At 51.5% G+C, this 18,096-nt stretch overlaps 1 protein-coding gene across 1 annotated transcript; it reads left to right on the forward strand.

Annotated features, from left to right (window-relative positions):
* The first annotated feature begins 28 nt into the window (after window positions 1–28).
* On the forward strand, window positions 29–17,627 carry Rab1 (RAS oncogene family member Rab1). Its single transcript, XM_037226607.1, has 6 exons — window positions 29–206; window positions 8,663–8,735; window positions 9,137–9,184; window positions 13,105–13,380; window positions 15,302–15,513; window positions 17,154–17,627. Exons 1-5 carry the CDS (start codon window positions 193–195, stop codon window positions 15,497–15,499), a joined length of 609 nt encoding a protein of 202 aa, XP_037082502.1. The 5' UTR covers window positions 29–192; the 3' UTR covers window positions 15,500–15,513; window positions 17,154–17,627.
* The last annotated feature ends 469 nt before the right edge of the window (window positions 17,628–18,096 follow it).

Genomic DNA, 18,096 nt, shown 5'->3' on the forward strand with positions numbered 1-18,096 from the left:
CATTGTGATTCACTAGTGCGTCACAGCTGCTGCGTCATAATTGCACGCACGCCCTCAGCTTAGACGTCAGCTGCTTGCGCCTGTGTGGTGGGGTATTGCGTGGAGGTGGTTGTACTGTACGAAATTAAGTACAAGTAAATATACCATACCCAAGAACACTATATTGTGAACTGTATCTTATTCACACTCATCATGAATCCCGAATAGTAAGTTGGTGTGGGGTCGGATTATTCCTTCGAGATAATCTGCTGCTGAGACGTTTCTGGCGTGTTCGGTGTTTGGAAGGATCTCGTGCTGGGCTTTGTCTAACTTTAACCTGTTCTTTGTTTGTTGCATGTCTTTTGTGTTCTGGCTGGTTACTTACATTCCCAATCAAATTTTAGAGTTATTTTTGCATTATATGTTTTGTGGATCTTAAGTGTCAGGTTATTGGTCAAAGATCCATATTTTTCCCTACTTGGATATGTTTCCATTATATTAGCTGTGGAAAGTATTTTTAAGAGGAAACAGTATTTGATTTAGTATTAATGCTGTGTGTACCATTTTAGGGATTATTAAGTTGTTATTGAGGTTGTTTCATCTTGCATTTCAATTTCTGACACCCACACAATTGATCTTGCATCATTCATTTCACTTGGTTTAGGTGCTGAGATAAAACCCTTGGTCCAAGATCCATATTTTTCTCTACTTGGATGTGTTTCCATTATATTATCTATGAAAAGTATTCTTAAAAGGGAACAGTATTTTATTTATTATTAATGTTGTGTGCACCATTTTAGGGATAAGTTGTTATGGGGTTTGTTTCATCTTCCATTTCAAGTTCTGACATCCACACAATTGATTTTACATCCTTCATTTCACTTGGTTTGGGTGCTGAGATAAAACCCAAGTCTAGTCCAGCTGGGTTGTTTGTGCAACCTCAAACTATGAGTTGCTTTGGAGCAGTGGCTGACAAATGACCTTACAAGGTTTTTCCATCTAGGAAAATATTTCCCACTACAGCACTCATATTTTGTCTGTTCTGAATGCCACCTGTGACATGCTGTTCATAAGGAAACTGATATGGTATGTAGTTGAAAGCCATATCCTGTGCCTGGAATGGGAACTTATAAGACCTGAGATGCACTTTTTCAGGTAATTGTCTTTCAAGACTATGTTGTCATGCCCTGTTTGTCTTGGAAACTCCAATTTAAGTAAGCAGAGCAAAAATTGAATATTTCTCACCAGCATATCAAGGAAATACTGAGATCAGACTTCAGGTGGTTCCATGCTGGATGGGAAAGCCATTTATAGGCCATTATAAATAATTTTACCATTATGAAGCTTTAAGCTTAATTAAGCTTAAGTGAGCTTAGGTTGCTGTCCAATTAATAGACCTGGCAGGGCTAGTACATGCCAGCCATAGCATGACATACATGCTGCCAAACATCTTTGGGCAGGCATTTGTTGAACTGGCCCTTCAATAATGTAAGGTATGTCTTTGCAACTGAACAGAGACACAAGTGCTCTCATCCCACTTCATCAATGGTTATATGTGGGGATATACAGTGTGGGGAACTGGCATGCCCCATTTGTGAGAGGCTGGCCACAGTGGGCACACAGCCACGATAGTCAGCCACTTCCCATTGCTGGCATGAAGTATGAGGTATTTTTTGGTACTAATAAGCTTTAACATTTAAATGTACTACTTTTTGCTCAGTCCAACCATCTTTCAGTTAATTATATACTTTGTTGTTGTTGAAGCTTCTAACTTTGCTCATCAGGGGAATATCATTGAATTCTTAATGTGCCTTCCAATTTGTATACTTTCCACTTTCTACAGCTGCCGTGACCATGCCATCTATAGGCCAGTTCAATACATGAGCATGTACAGAAAAGTTATTTTGTAGGGTTAGATGCAGTGTTAGAAATTCCAAAAACTTTCCTGGTAGCAGAGTACAAGTTTTGTATCATGAAGTACAAAATTATCCAAGTGCTGGAGGTCATTACAGCTTTATTTAGGTTATCTTTGAAAGATAGTGGTACAATGGGTGGCACTCAACAAAAGGGCCACTTTTCATATGCAGCAATTCTTGTAAAAGCACTTTAAATGACAGGAAACATTAGTATTAAACATGGCACACTGAAACAACAGTCCCATGCTCTGTTCAATGAAACACTTGTGCATATACACTGGTTTGCACCTTATGAAAGGCTCTGTGTATACACCCTTCAAAATGGAGGGTAATTACCCATCAGGTTTATACACTCCAAAATGGAGGGTGGCTACACCCAGCTTATACACCCTCGAAAATGTAGGATGGGTACGATATGCACAGTCAGACAAAAATGGTACACAAAAGATGCAAGTGAGCATGCCACAGACGGCCACCTGCTCATGTTCCACCACAATCACGCTACTCATGCTCCACCATGGTCACGCTTCTCGTGGTCCACCAGCTAACTGGTTTTAAAACAGCTAACCATTTATGCCCCCCATCTTCTCATTCCCGGTCAACACACGAGGCCCTGCACATCCCCACCTGAACAATAGAGACAGGCAGCACTCTTAACACCCAGCCAGCACAAGCACAATGCCTGACAGACCCGTCCAGACCGGCTGAAAGGGATCGGAGTCACTCGCTCTGCTGGCTCCGGCGGATAACGCAAGGTATTAATGGATTTGATGCGCTTTGACCGATATTGCGAAACATGGTAATGTATGATGCAATTAACTGATGTTTTTGTCCTAATAAGCCCTTCTCCTTAATTTGCCAGGCCATAGTCATGGGTTCATGTCACTCTGGTGTCCTGGTGTTTTTGCCGGAGTGAGATGGCTGTCTCACGAACAGTTTTTTGGCTATTTATAGCAGCGTGTTTCAACTCAAAAATGATACTTTTGTAAAGCCTGAATTACCAGCTTTAATTTTGTACCCTTAAGTGACAAATTTAACTTGGTTTGAACCCACAGCTGCCATAACATTTTTGAACTCCGGATAGTAGGAGGTGGCCAAGAATCCAACCACATGGCGGTTCTGGATGTCCTTCATAATTGTGATGCCCACCTCTATATAGCTACCCTCCAAATGTTTGCAAATCTGTTCAAGACATGAGCGCGAGCAGAAATTCATGCTCTTGACAAATCAGTCATGAGGAGGCGAATCATTAAAACCAATTGGAGAGTTTTGCTATGATCAACCTCCGACCTGAGCTGGGGCGAGGGCGCAAGCCACTGAATAGTTGAGACGTGTCTGACGCTGAATTGTGAGTGATTCTTTTTGTTTGCATTGCCATGACACAATGGTGGTGCATGGGTAGGCGGCCGTCTGTGGCAGGTGATTTTGCGTGCGGTTTTCTATGAATGTTCGTTGCATCCTTGGCAATTAATGCGGTTCGTCGTCAATGGTAAGTTAAGTCATGTTCAAGTTTGAGTTGGTCTGTGTGGGGCATAGGAAGTGAGAGCTTTGCTAATCTGCAGACCTGTGCGATTCTGGTACTCGTTCCTCATTTCCCGGTAGTGTATAAAGACGATTTCATTCAACATTCACACCCTTAGTTTTCACTTTTGCGTACATGGTTTTATCATATACCTAGGTGGCAACACAGGCTGCTTGCTATTGGACATTTTAGTCTGGTGGGTGCAAGATTTGTGCTCTTGCAGATATCAATACATGCTCCTGATAGAAGCAGAAAATCTCAAGCTGTTGTACCTTTTGGCTCTATTTTGTCTTGACACAAAGAGGTAAAATGAGTTTTTCCAAAAGCAGTTCTTGTTGCATTATGATGGAGTACAAACTATTTCGTTTTACCTATTATTTACCCATATTTTACCGATGTCACGATCCTGGAGTACAAAATCTCCTGGTATACATTACACAGCAACATCAAGTTTTCCAACACTGGTTAGATGACATATTTATTTGAAGACAAGCTGTAGAAGCATAGAAATGTTATGACACTTAATCAAAAGTGCCAAGTAGTTTGGAAAGTTTCCTTAACCAAGCAAATGCATGATGGGTCAACTGTCAATTTATATCTATTGAGTATGCTACTGTGGGTAGGTTCACCATCTATGTGCACATCATATGAGATTTTTCTACAGTTGGTGCAGCTTTCCATCAGTGGTAGGTGACTTCCAGTCCCCTTGATCTTCATCAGATACTGGCACTGACACTGCTGCTAAGGTGCCCATCAGTGAAGTTTCTGCTTGTCTGATCTCTTGGCATTATTAAAAGGCATGATTGTGTAATGTTCATGCCAGCCTTTTGCATCCCCACACATATTGTAGTAAAATTGTATGAAATCTCACATTTGTTGCTTTTGTGTAGCTAGGTCTCATAGATGCTAAATTCTCACTCTAACAGATGCCAATATCTGATTAAGACAGAAAGAGCTTTGTCCACTCCATTGCACCTTACAAGTGTCATTTTGTTTCTAAGTAAGAAAATTAGGTGGCTGTAAAGAGAGGATCTGCTGTTGGCTACTATTGCCATAAGATTGTTTTCCTTTTGTCTATGGAAAAGTACACAAAATCAGATTTCATCATAATCATGAGGTTTAACACCCCTGATGCACATTCCATCCAGTGTTGGAAAACTTGATGTTTCCTGGTATGATGCATACCAGGAAATTTTGTACTCCTGGATTGTGACTAGGTAAAATGAAATATTTTGTACTCCATAATGATGCAACAAGAACAGCTTTTGGAAGACCTCATTTTACCTTTTTGTGTCAGGACAAAATAGAACCAGAAGGTGCAACACCCCGAGACTTAATGCTTCGATCAGGAGCCATGTATTGATATCTGCAAGAGCACAAATCTTGCACCCACCAGACTAAGATGCCCGATAGCAAGCAGCCTGTGTTGCCACCCAGGTATATGATAAACCATGTATGGAAATATGAAAAATAAGGCACATGAATGTTGAATGGAATCGCTTTTGAACAATACCGGGAAATGAGAAACGAGTACCAGAATCGCACCGGTCTGTAGATCAGCAGAGCTCTCACTTCCTATGCCTTACACAGACCAACTCAAACTTGAACATGACTCAACCTACCATTGACGACGGATCGCATTAATTACCAGGGATGCAACGAACATTCATAGAAAACCACGCGCCCAATCATCTACCGCAGACGGCCGCCTACCCGAGCGCCACAGCTGTGTCATGGCAATGCACGTAAGATAATCATTCGCAATTCAGTGTCAGAGACGTCTCAACTATTCAGTGGCTTGTGCCTGCCTCCCAGCTCAGGATGGAGGCTGAACATAGCAAAACTCTCCAATTGGTTTTAATGATTCGCCTCCTTGTGACCGGTTTGTCAAGAGCATGAATATTCTGCTCGCGCCCATGTCTTGAACAGATTTGTCAACATTTGGAGGGTAGCTGTATAAAGATGGGCATCATGATTACGAAGAAGGACTTATTTGTTCTTATAGAGAGCTGCCATGTGGTTGGGTTTTTGGGCATTTCCTGGTATCCGGTGTGCAAAAATGTTACGGCAGCTGTGGATTTAAACCAAGTTAAATTTGTCACTTAAGGGTGTAAAATTAAAGCTGGTAATTCAGGTTTTACAAAAATGCCCTTTCAAGTCGAAAAAGTTACTCCAAATAGCCAAAAAACTGCTCGGAGACAGTCATCTCCTCTGACAAAAACCCAGGACACCAGAGTAGCATGGACCCACAACTTTTGCCTGCCAGTTAAGGAGAAGGGTTAATTATGACATAAACATCAATTGCTTGCAACATAAATTACCATATTTCGCACTGATATCGGTTCAAGCGCATCAAAATCCATTAATACCTTGCATTATCCGCCGGAGCCAGCGGAGTGACTGGCTCTGATCCCTTTTGGCCGGCCTGCACGGGTCTGTCAGGCATTGTACTTGTGCTGGCTCGGCAAATCGGTTAAGAGTGCTGCCTGTCTCTATTGTTCAGGTGGGACGTGCATGGCCTCTCGTGATGACCGGAAATGGGAAGGTGGAGGGCATGAATGTTGAGCTGTTTTTAAAACCAGTTAGCTGGTGGAGCGTGAGTAGCATGACCGTGGTGGAGCGTGAGTAGCATGACCGTTGTGGAACGTGAGTAGCATGACCGTGGTGGAGCGTGAGTAGGTGGCCGTCTGTGGCATGTTCGTTTGCATTTTTTGTGTACCATTTTTGTCTGGCTGTGCGCATCATGCCCACCCCCATTTTGGAGGGTGTATAAGCCCAGTGTGTAGCTACCTTCCATTGTGGAGAGTGTATAAACCCGATGCATGGTTACCCTCCATTTTGGAGGGTGTATAGACAGAGCCTTTCATAAATTGCAAACCAATGTACATGCACATGTGTTTCATAGTACAGAGTATGAGACTGTGTTGTTTCAATGTGCCATGTTTAAAACTGATGTTTCCTTTCAGTGTTTTTAGTGCTGTTACATGAATTGCTGCATATGAAAAGTGGCCTTTTTGTTGAGTGCCACCCATTGTACTATTATCTCTCAAAGATAATATAAAGTTGTAATGACCTGCAGTGCTTGAATGATTTTGCACTCCACTATAGAAAATTTGTACTCTGCTACCAGGAAGACTTCTGGAATTTCCAACACTGATTCCATCAGCAAATATGTGATTTTTCAACACAAATAAAATGTTGTCTTCCTCAGATGCATTGCAGTTGAACCATTGTGAATTAACTTCATTGTGAACTAAGTCACTTGTCGCCAACTCAGAGTTGGATCAGAGCCAGTTCCATTGTACTGCCTTGAGTGGTGTCTGAAAAACTTTTGCTTGAAAATAGCATGCTGTACCTTCAAACTTGCACACTGCTGTAAGACGTCATTTGTGCCAATATGTGGCCAGTCCAATTAATTAATTTACTCCCTTAAATAATTATTTGATTGATAAAAAGTGTATCAGTTAATTTACTCCTGCAATAAGTAAGTGTGCAAGATGTTTTCTATTAAAGCCATGGCTAACTAACTACATCAGGACAATTAGACACATGATTCAAAATGAAAACAATTAAACGCAGGCCCTACAACATGTTATTTAACCTAACAATGGCTCGATGGTGAGCTTTGTCGACTACAGAATTTGAATGTTGACTTATTTACCTAGTTCTGCTAAAATAAATGCATCATACTTTGTATCTACCAAAGGGCTGTCACCATTCTCCATCACACAGATGGTGTTACTCAGAGCATACCATTTTCACCAGACAGGCAGATTCTGACCATAGCATGAAACAGAATGGTGGCATCACCTTTGCACAATGTGCCATGTATTCAACTGAGAACCAATCCCACTAATATTGAACCCAGCAACGATGTTTAATGTTTGATCCAGGCCTCAACAAAGCAGCTTATAAGCATAGAATGAAGTGTTTTTCGCAGAATTGCCTATCCCATGTTTGCTGTGTCACTCATAATGAAGCCTTAAGCAGAACATGAGCTATGGAGCACCAAAACTGCCAAAAAGCCACACATTTGAGATTTTTCGTTCAGCGGTCTCCCGAAAGACTAACCATACCTATCTCTTTATAAAGTTGCATTTACTTGTACAGAAAGGATTGCTTGGAATTTTGACTGAGACTGTGTTTGCAGTTTGCAAGTCATTCACTTCTGTGGCGGTTGAACTGGTTTTGCATGTTTTATGAGAACATAAAACACACTCTGTCCAAAATTTCCAGTGATGACACATGTTGGCTCTTGTCATACTGAAAGCAAATTTTTTTCTACTGACGGCTTTTCCAGCGTAGCCAGTCTCAGCCATCAGTTTAGTGGATTTGCAGATATGCTGTCAACATTTTGCGGATATGCTGATTAGTATACATATATGCTGTTCGCACTACATGTTTCTATGGTATGCAAGAAGTTGGTTACACTGCAAAGGAGCTATCTGTGGAGCTTTTGCTTTGTGCAAGCCACCTTTTGCAGCCACCAATACATTGCCTGGTAACCTTCAACATTGGGCTTAGAAAATGCATTTCCTTTAGATGTTCCTGAAGAAGTTAGTGAGATAACTTAATGTTAATGAGGTCAGTTTTAGTTATCAGAGATTTTTAGTGAATAGGTTAGTTTGACGGTTCAGAAAATTGGTGAGGTGAAAGACCAGAGCGTCGAGCATCGAAATCCGCAGACAGGATTTTACCAGGATCAGAAATAGCCCTGTCTGATTCCAGCCAAACTCCACATTGCATTGATCTTTCCCGGACGTCAGCAGAAGATTGCGATACAATCCTCGGGACCATGCGATACAATCCTTGAAACTAGAGCGTGCGAAGGTGGTCCAACTGAAGGAGGCATTATCTCATCGCACAGTGCGGGCTTAGCCCTAAAACGCTTTCCCCAGGGGGTCGAAACGTGCTGTAGGTGTCATGATGTGCTGATGACTTGATCACATTTGGCCTCAGTCATTAGAACACACCAACACATTAAGACAATTGCCACGGATGTCCACAGCTGTATATAATAGGCTTAAAGGATGCAGTCTACCCCACAGCACAACTGAGAGTCAATACATGGGGCCTGGAATGTATCCAGGGTTCATGCAGCATGCAGGAAATAACCGTCTTTGAAACAAAGCACGAGCAACAGCGCCGGCGTGGCACCGACAGCCAAGCTGTCTTCGGTCGTCCGCTTCCAGCTGGCGCCTTGCGGTTGTGGCAGCCGATGCTGACCGCGCCCCGTCCGTTCCAGCGACTACCTGTTCAAGCTACTGCTGATTGGCGACTCTGGCGTCGGCAAGTCATGCCTGCTCCTGCGGTTCGCTGTGAGTGGCGCGGGCCGTGACCTGCCGCGCGTGACCCTGACCGCTGCGAGGCGTCCCCGGTCCGGTGACGTTCGTGTGCAGATCACACTGTGGGGAGTCTGTGGTGATGTGGAGGTAGATTGGCCATGTCGGCAGGCGCCTTGATGAAATGCATCTGCGTGATGTTGCTAATCGCGACCACGCAGCCAGCGAGCGCGCTTGGTGCGACCGCCACGTATGCCCGCCTGTTCTGCCGAGCTCCGGCAATGGGCCGGCACGGTCAGTGGCGCCGCCGCGAGTGCCAGCGGCGTCCTGCGGCCGTGCCGTTGCGAGTGAGGAGGCAGCCCCCGTATCATGCCCACCCTCGCGCCGTACGCGCGCAGCCCGCCGGCGCCGACGCTAACGCCTGCCCCCACCCGCAGGACGACACGTACACAGAGAGCTACATCAGCACGATTGGCGTCGACTTCGTGAGTAGGGAGGGGGAGAGGAAGGGGGAAGGGCGGGAGGGGGAGCACGCGGCTCAGATGCCGCGGATAACGGCCGGCGGCCGGGCGTCACGGCCGCTGGCCGGCGGCTGCACGCCGTCCCGGCCGCGTGCCGGGTATCGATCCGGGCTGTTTGCGTGTTCCGGCGCCGCCCTGCTCGTTGGGGTGGGCCGGCGGCGCCTGACGACCGGGCCTGGAGGGGCATCGCTCGCACGGGCAGGTCGCCGGCCCGGCGAGGTCAAGGTCTTGCCCGCGTGCGGTCACCTGTCCCCTTGGTTATTGGGTCAAGGTCAAGACTCCGCTTGCAGGCGTTGCGCTATATCCGGGGAGGACGGCCTTATGCGCACTACTGTTCATAACGTCCGGCTGAGGGCTCGCCGGCGATAAGACGGACGTGCTGTGGCGTAGAACGGCACGGGAGTGTCTGCTCTCCCGGTCCGGTGCCTAGGCAGGGCCGGGGCAAACGATAGCATTTGAGCGGGAGCCGCGCCACGTGGGCGAGCGGCCCGCAAGCCACAGCTGCGCCGCTCAGCGGGTACTTTGCGCCCGAAGCCGTTCACGTCAACGGCCGGCAACAACTCGCTTTCGAGCCGTTGTGAGCTCTGTGCCGACCTTGGGAGCACTGTTCGCGTTGCGTGACGTCACGGGCCGGCCCGCTGGTGGGGGTCAGTGACCGGGCGCCGGTGAAGCCGGGGTCGGGGCCTCGTGTGATCGGCCGTCCGGAAGGCGGCACGGCCCGCCGTGGCTCGCCGGCCGCCGCAGATGGGGCCGGATCGCACCGGATGGAACTGTCCTGCCGGCCGCGACTTGTTGATCGGAGCGTGCTGCGGGACGGGCCCGTTGAAAATTGGGTGCTTGCAGTTTGGGGAGCCCGGCGGTCGTAGCCGGTTGCGTTTGGTGGTGTCAGCTGCCGTCGCTGAGTTGTTTGTGGGAGACTCGGTGACTGCCGTTAATTTGCCCTACTGGAGATGTTTGAAGGACGATAAGAGTGCATTTTCGGGCAATCCATGTTTGGTAGCACGATTAACATGCTGCTGGATCATGTACCTTCTGGGTTTTTGTCCGATTGACGTATTGATGTAGCCGGGCCACCCCGTACCCTTGCGGTAGCTTTGGCTTGGACTGTGAGCATTTAGGCTGTCGTGCCTGCTTCTGTGAATACCCAGCACGTGTGGGATTCATGTAATGTCAGCTCAGGTACGAACACGTTCGCCCCGCCATTCCCACGTTACAGGTCGATGCTAGCCATCAGTGGGAGGGCGGTTTTGCGGACCCGGGTGTGACGCGCTTCCGCCTTCGTACGTTGATATTCGGTGTAACTCATAGTCTGTTTCCATGTGCCGAAATCGTGGAGATGCCCAAGATCATCGCTCGTGGTTTGTTTAGGTTGGCTCAGCGGATTCGCCCGGATCTGGCCGTGTTATGTGTCAGTGATTTGGGATGAGAGTATTTACGAGCGGGGCCATGGGTCGAGCGAGTCTGGCCCATCCTGTTTGGCGTGGCCTGAACTGGCCTGATCTGGTTTGACCTGACCTGACAGGACATGACCAGATTTTTCCTGGCGGTTGCGCTGCATACACGTCGACATTTTTTCAATCGCAAGCTACAGGTTCATGTAATTTGTAGCGATAGGAAGTGCAGTTCTTTAAAAGATGGGCAAGATGAATTTGAAGCCATTAGGACTGATGTCACCCAGGATTGGCGTCAAATTCCGAGTAGGGGGGGGGGGGGGGGGCGGGGGTACAGCGACATGAAACCAACTGTCCGGCTACAATTTCACGAAATGATCGGGACGAGGCATTGGTTTTATGGATGGAATAATTGTTCGGACTATCGTCCTTGCCTGCTGTGCTGTATGCACAACACGTTTCGGCTAGCCCATTTTCCATCCGTCGTGAGGTGTTTTCCGAGCACTGAGGACTAAGTCGCCGGCTCGTCTGATCGGCTCGGTGATGTAGCGCTGGGCTCTTAATCAAAAGACGCCGGTTTGAATCCCAGCAATTCCAAGGAGAAAATGGGGCTGTGACGCGTGCATGATTGAAAGCTAATAGCATCCAGTCCTTGTAAGGACTCGGTACCAGTCGACGACGGCCGTTAAATGAGCTGGCCGAACGGTCGTGTAGATATTAGCACACCAGAAGCGGGCGATAGCCCCCGTCCGACTGTGCAGTGAAGATAGCTGCACTCACTACGACGCACTTACAAACGACAGAGTATTTGGACCCATAGGTGTGCCAGCTGTGCCGGCCGGACCCATGTAATAGGATCGCCAGGAGTCGGCTGGAAAGTGGGCAGTGTCACCTTTCCCGAGACCGATATCGAGTACAAAACTTTAGCCCGGGGAGTATGACCCATGACAACCATAGGGGCTTGTACCTCTTTTTATTGTGACAAATATTCACCCAAACTATTTCCTTTCACTACACTTGTCACCATTGCCAAAACCGCAGTTTACTTCAAAATATGTTAAAGGTTCTTACATTGAGTTAGCAACCTTTAGTATGCTAAGGCTGCTCGTAAAACAATGTTGTAATGTTAATTAGCAATCATATTGACCCTACGTAATATTTTGAGCTGTGCTGATCCTCAAGAGTGTGCCGTTTAACCAGCACCTCCTAGTATATCGCAGGTCGTCAGCATAATAACTGTTAACTCATGCTGCCGAAAACCAGGAGCTGAGGGATTTCCTACATCAAAGTGACTGTAAAGTTATCAGTGGTGCCGGCTGAGATTGCTAAGCTTGCCTGAATTGACAGGCAGCCAATTTGTACCAGAGGGACTTTTGTATCAGCGCTCGCACGCTGTACCAGTGGATCTTGACGTCTTAAACCCCAACGGAATGCGGGCTTTCGAACGTTTGGATCGAGCGCAGCTCCAGAGACTTAGTTTTTACACGGTATGCGTCATAGCAAGTGATGACCCTCACGCCCGTTATTGCCTCACTCGTCCCAGACCGTGCAAGTGGCTGGCTGGCTCATATGTGTCTTGTTCTCGATCTAGTCAGTTTCGATCCAGTCACTCAGTCTTGAAGAGCTCGGTGGCATCAGGACGGATTTCTATTAATTCCCTTCACTCGGTGTACGCCTGCCCCCAGAGGTGTTATTGGTGAATACGGGACAGCTCAATCTTTGTTCCTAATCATCAACTACGAATTCTGGTTTGGCGCTGGCGCAAGTCTTTTACCTTAGTGCATACGTACTCATTCCGTGGTGGCGGCGGCGGCCGTGAAGGCTGGCTGCATGGTCGAACGGGTTTTTATGTTCCCAGTATGGCTGCGACCTTTCCTTTCCATGTACTTTATCCTTGATGTGACGGCTCCTGCCTCCATGCGGGGAAGGTGTCGCTCACTGAGGACCCACAATTTGACATTTATGCGCCATTTAAGTGGCAAGGTCAGACAAGGCCAGCCGGGTGGGATTGATTCTCCGCTGTCCATCGCATGTTCCAACATCCGCCCAGACAAGGCCAGCCGGGTGGGATTGATTCTCCGCTGCCCATCGCATGTTCTAACATCCGCCCAGACAAGGTCAGCCGGGTGGGATTGATTCTTCGCTGCCCATCGCATGTTCCAACATCCGCCATTTGGCCGGCGTCAGTCTCTCCTCAGTGTCCACCAACAAAGCATTGTGCTCTGTACGTAAGTGACAAACTCGGCTCGAATCTGCCAAATGCTCGGCCTTGGTGTTTCCAACGTCATTTGTGCGGTTGACTGGAGCGGTGCATAACCACGCCCCGTAAATTAATCATGACGGGTGCGTTGTGCATAGTGTGAGCTTTGTGGGCTTTTATACGCGTCGGTTGTCAGGCTGTGTGGTTTGCATGACGTCACAGGCGTAGTTGACAGGCAACATCAAGCCCGTGGAACTCTGACATTTGCGGCTAACCTTTGCCTTTGTGTGCAGAAAATCCGCACGATAGAGCTGGAGGGCAAGACGATCAAGCTGCAGATCTGGGACACGGCCGGCCAGGAGCGCTTCCGCACCATCACCTCGTCCTATTACCGCGGCGCGCACGGCATCATCGTCGTCTACGACTGCACCGACCAGGAAAGCTTCACCAACGTCAAACAGTGGCTGCAGGAGATCGACCGCTACGCCTGTGACAACGTCAACAAGCTGCTGGTCGGCAACAAGTGCGACCTGGCCGCCAAGAAGGTGGTCGACTTCACCACGGCCAAGGTAAGCGCGCTGCCCCCTGTGTGTGTTTCTCTGAGTTCGGGGTACGGATGTGCAGGTTGGTGTGCCCCTGCGCTTGGTCACTGTCGGCGGTTCTGCATCCGTTTCCGGACAGAAACAAGGCGATGGGCGCGCCTATGTATTGTAAGCATCGCGAAGCCAAGCGTCCGAGGCGTGTAAGAGGGTCGTTTGTTACGGGACGCCGGACTACGTCACGGGCAGGACGGACGGCGCGATGGACCCCGGAGTTTGGCCGAGAGGCGCCGGCACCGACCCCGGCACGGTGCCGCCCCGGCCGGGACCTTCAACGTCGGCTTCACGCGGTCGAACGCTGAAGATCCGGTCCGTGCTCGAGTCGGCGGGGAGTTTGCGACTGCGCGCTACGGCTCGCTGCTGGTGGAGCGCGACTTGGCGGCGTGTCGACGCCGGTGCGCGCGCCGCTCGCTGGAGCGACCCTCACCGAGGTTGGTCGGCTCGGCGGAGTGCCGCTTGGTCGTGACCGCCGCGGCTGGCGGCGCCAGTGTCGCCTGCTCGTGCAGCGTGGACAGCAGCTGGTTGCCGGCCTGCGCGGCCAGCGCCGTGCGCAGCAGCATCCGACACGACTCCTCGAGGCCGGCGCTGAGCGCCGCCACCTGGCGGGTGTCGAGCGGCGGCGCCGGTCGCGGCGCCGGGCCCGCCGCCAGCGCGCGCGCCGGCGGCCCCGGCGCCGGCTGTCTCCCGGCTGGTGGCGGCGGCGGCGTCTGCTGCTGCGTCTGCGGCGGCGCCGGTGGCGCCAGGCGCCAGACGGCGCTCACCATGGTGTGGAGAGCGGCGAGCACGCAGCGCGCCAGCGTAGCGGCCGCCCACAGGTGGCCCCGCAGCCGGGTGTACTGCACCCACTGGTCGATGGCCGGCTGGTGGCGCAGTAGCCAGCCGTGTAGTGCGCCGCGGTAGAGCAGCACGGCGCCTCGGTACTGCGGCGATAGCAGCCACAGCAGCAGCACCAGCTTCAGCTCGGCGTACAGCGGTAGCCAGAAGAGCGCCGCATCGGACAGCAGCTCGCCGGTGGTGAACACGCCGAACGTGAGCCAGTAGACGAGCAGGGTGATCTGTGCCTGGCTGTCTTCGCTGCGGATGGCCTTGAACGAGTCGTAGGCGGGCAGCAGAGCGCCGATGGCCACGGTCACGACGCGTACCACCCCCAGCGGGATCATGGCGGGCGCGGGGGACGCCCGAGCTGGTGCCTGCCTGCCGAAGAGCTCAGGAGGACAATCGTATGAGGACGATGATGGGTAGTTGAGAAAAGCCGTGTGGATGAATTGATGGGTTGTTTGGTAGCGCAGGATCGAATGTATCGTGTGCCTTATCACCGGTTTCTTTGGAAAAATTGACCCAAAATTATGCTCCTTTAAGTATGTGGTGTGGAAAAAACCGCAAAGAGGCACCCGCAATGGTGTTTGGGACGCTTCGTTCAGAAGATAATTTCACTATCATCTTGTTTTCTTTGAAAGATGTTTGAAAAATGAGCGCGATTGGTTGGTCCCGTGAAATCTGAAGCATAAAGATCAGTGAAATTGTAAAATATTTCCTGGCCATTCTGCACTTTTCGTTCGTTGCATCTCACTATGTTCACCAGAAATGTGTAAATCCGAGGCCTTTTGTTTAGTCAGCAAGCGTCGGTAGCTTGTAAACGGAACGTTTCCGCTTGACGAAGCATGACAGGGCGTGGCCTTGGTCGCGATCATGAAACAATGAGCTCGCCTGTCGGGCTGTTGTCCGACACACTGTATCTGCTCTGCCCGCCCAATACCGTCTTGTCCCTTTCTGACTGTATGTGGGGGGAGGGGGTATGGGCGTGCGTGCGCGTGTGCGTGCGTGCGCGTCTGTCCGTGAGCTTCGTTGTCGCCCGGCCGCTGACGCCGTGCGCGCGCCGTCCGTCTCGCAGGAGTACGCCGACCAGCTGGGCATACCGTTCCTGGAGACGTCGGCCAAGTCGGCCACCAACGTGGAGCAGGCGTTCCTGACCATGGCCTCCGAGATCAAGGGCCGGATGGGGCCGCAGTCGGCGGCCGAGCAGGGTGGCGGCCGCGTCCAGATCCAGGAGGGCCGGCCGATCGAGGCCAACAAGAGCGGCTGCTGCTGAGCCGCGGCGCTTAGGTCAGTGGGAGCATCGGGCCTGAGGTTAGTAGGGGCGGCGGCGCTCGGGCGCGGAGCAGGTGCTGGTCTGGGAGCGGCGGCGGCGGCGGCGGCGGCGGTGCTCAGGCGCGGAGCAGGTGCTGGTCTGTGGGAGCGGCGGCGGCGGGGGCGGTGCTCAGGCGCGGAGCAGGCGCTGGTCTGTGGCTTCTGCGGTAAGCCGCGGGAAGGGCTCGGATGCTCGTTGCCGTCTCTCGATCTCGAGTGAGCACGTTATTTGTAGCCGTCCTCTGATGTGGGAATTGGCGTACGCTGGTGTGGCAGGCGGTTTTTGAACCCGGCTGCCTTAAAGTTCACATTGTTTTCGTTTCAATCTCCGAAATTCTCCTGTTTTAAATGTCCTGTTGTTGAATATCCTGCCGGTTTTCTTTGTATTCGTAGTTTCACATGTGTGGCGCTAGTTGGGGCGTGTGTTGCTTCCCGCGATGCCCCCGTGTCCTTTGTTCACAAGCTCTCGATTGTCGCTGTTGACAGGAACTGAGGTGGTCGGCTCGGCGAAGTTCCTTTGCTTGTTTTCATGCTTGTGACTGGCTGCCAGGTTTTGCAACACCGAATAGAACAAAGAGACGTGCATTGTTTTCCTGTGTTTAAAGGCTTTGAGCATCCCTTAGCGGACCGTTGTAGCATTGGCAAAAATCTCGGAACAGTTGGGGTATGACATGCGAAACAGCTGAAGAAGGCAACGGCGAGGTTGCCAATAGGTGCTGTTGAGTCACTGGGGCGTCTTAAAATGCGGAGCGGTTTCTGTGCTGAGCGGTGAGAAGCGACCACCAGGACAGCCTTGTCATCATTCTGTCACGTCCGCGTTTTTCCTGGCGCGAGCGAGCCAGCGGTGCGGCGGGCCGCGGGCGGCGTGTTTCGTGCCCTCCCTCCCGCCGTCTGGTGTGCTGTCGCTGAACTGGCTGCTTGACCTCTGCCTTGTCGGCCTTCACGACCGGTGTCTGTCCCGTGACACTGGCGGCGTCTGGCCCGTGGCACTGTGCCGGTGTCGGTCCGGCGACGCTGTGCCGGTGTGTGTCCGGTGACACTACCGGTGTCTGTCCCGTGGCGCTGTGCCGGTGTCTGTCCGGCGACTCTGTGCCGGTGTGTGTCCGGTGACACTACCGGTGTCTGTCCCGTGGCACTGTGCCGGTGTCTGTCCGGCGACGCTGTGCCGGTGTCTGTCCGGTGACACTACCGGTGTCTGTCCCGTGGCACTGTGCCGGTGTCTGTCCGGCGACACTGTGCCGGTGTCTATCCGGTGACATTGCCGGTGTCTGCCCCGTGGCACTGTGCCGGTGTCTGTCCGGCGACTCTGTGCCGGTGTGTGTCCGGTGACACTACCGGTGTCTGTCCCGTGGCACTGTGCCGGTGTCTGTCCGGCGACACTGTGCCGGTGTCTGTCCGGTGACACTGCTGGTGTCTGTCCCGTGGCACTGTGCCGGTGTCTGTCCGGCGACGCTGTGCCGGTGTGTGTCCGGCGACACTGCCCGTGCCTGTCCCGTGGCACTGTGCCGGTGTCTGTCCGGCGACGCTGTGCCGGTGTGTGTCCGGTGACACTGTCTGTGTCTGTCCGGTGGCGCTGTGCTGGGAACTGGAGCCTGAGCTGGCCGCCTCTGTTGCAGGTAAATGGCCGACTGGCGAGACCGACCCGAGGCGGAGCCGCACGCCGCCCGCCGCGCTCGGCCCCCACGCCGCTAGGGCCACCCCCAGGCCCGCCACGGCCCTCTGCAGACGTGCACACGCACGACTCCACATGGACACACACACACACACGCACGCGTGCGCGCGCGCAGGAGACGGTGGCACGCCCGGCGTTCCCCTTCCACCCAACCCAGCCAACGAGACACCGCGCACCCATACATTAGATAGCCCCCCCCCCCCCCCCGACGCAGCACACCCATCACCGGCACACAGTGGGTATGCACTTGGAAACGGACAGGCAGGTTTGCTTCGCATGTAGAGGCGCATAGTACATGCGGGCTGAAATAAACATTTACCTTGTTTCCCGGCCGCACACACACACACGCGCACACACGTGCGCGCACACACGCGCGCGCACACACGCGCGCGCACACACATACACACACACACACATACACACACACACACACATACACACACACACACATACACACACACACACACACACACACACACACACACACACACACACACACACACACACACACACACACACACACACACACACACACACACACACACACACACACACACACACACACACACACACACACACACACACACACACACAGCACGCACGCACGCACGCACGCACGCACGCACGCACGCACGCACGCACGCACGCACGCACGCACGCACGCACGCACGCACACACACACACACACACACACACACACACACACACACACACACACACACACACACACACACACAAGTACACGTACAGTCGTATACTGTATGTAAATACAACGGAAGTGTATGGGTGGGTGTGAGCGTGATCAGTTGTGGATGTGTGTACTCGCGCCACCCTGGCTGCGCGAGACAAAGAGGACGGGGTGCGAAATGCGAGTCACGTGGCGGCTT

The sequence above is a fragment of the Pollicipes pollicipes genome, unplaced genomic scaffold (genome assembly GCF_011947565.3).
Source record: "Pollicipes pollicipes isolate AB1234 unplaced genomic scaffold, Ppol_2.1 Scaffold_2555;HRSCAF=2994_pilon_pilon_pilon, whole genome shotgun sequence".
NCBI classification, from domain to species: Eukaryota; Metazoa; Arthropoda; class Thecostraca; order Pollicipedomorpha; family Pollicipedidae; genus Pollicipes; species Pollicipes pollicipes.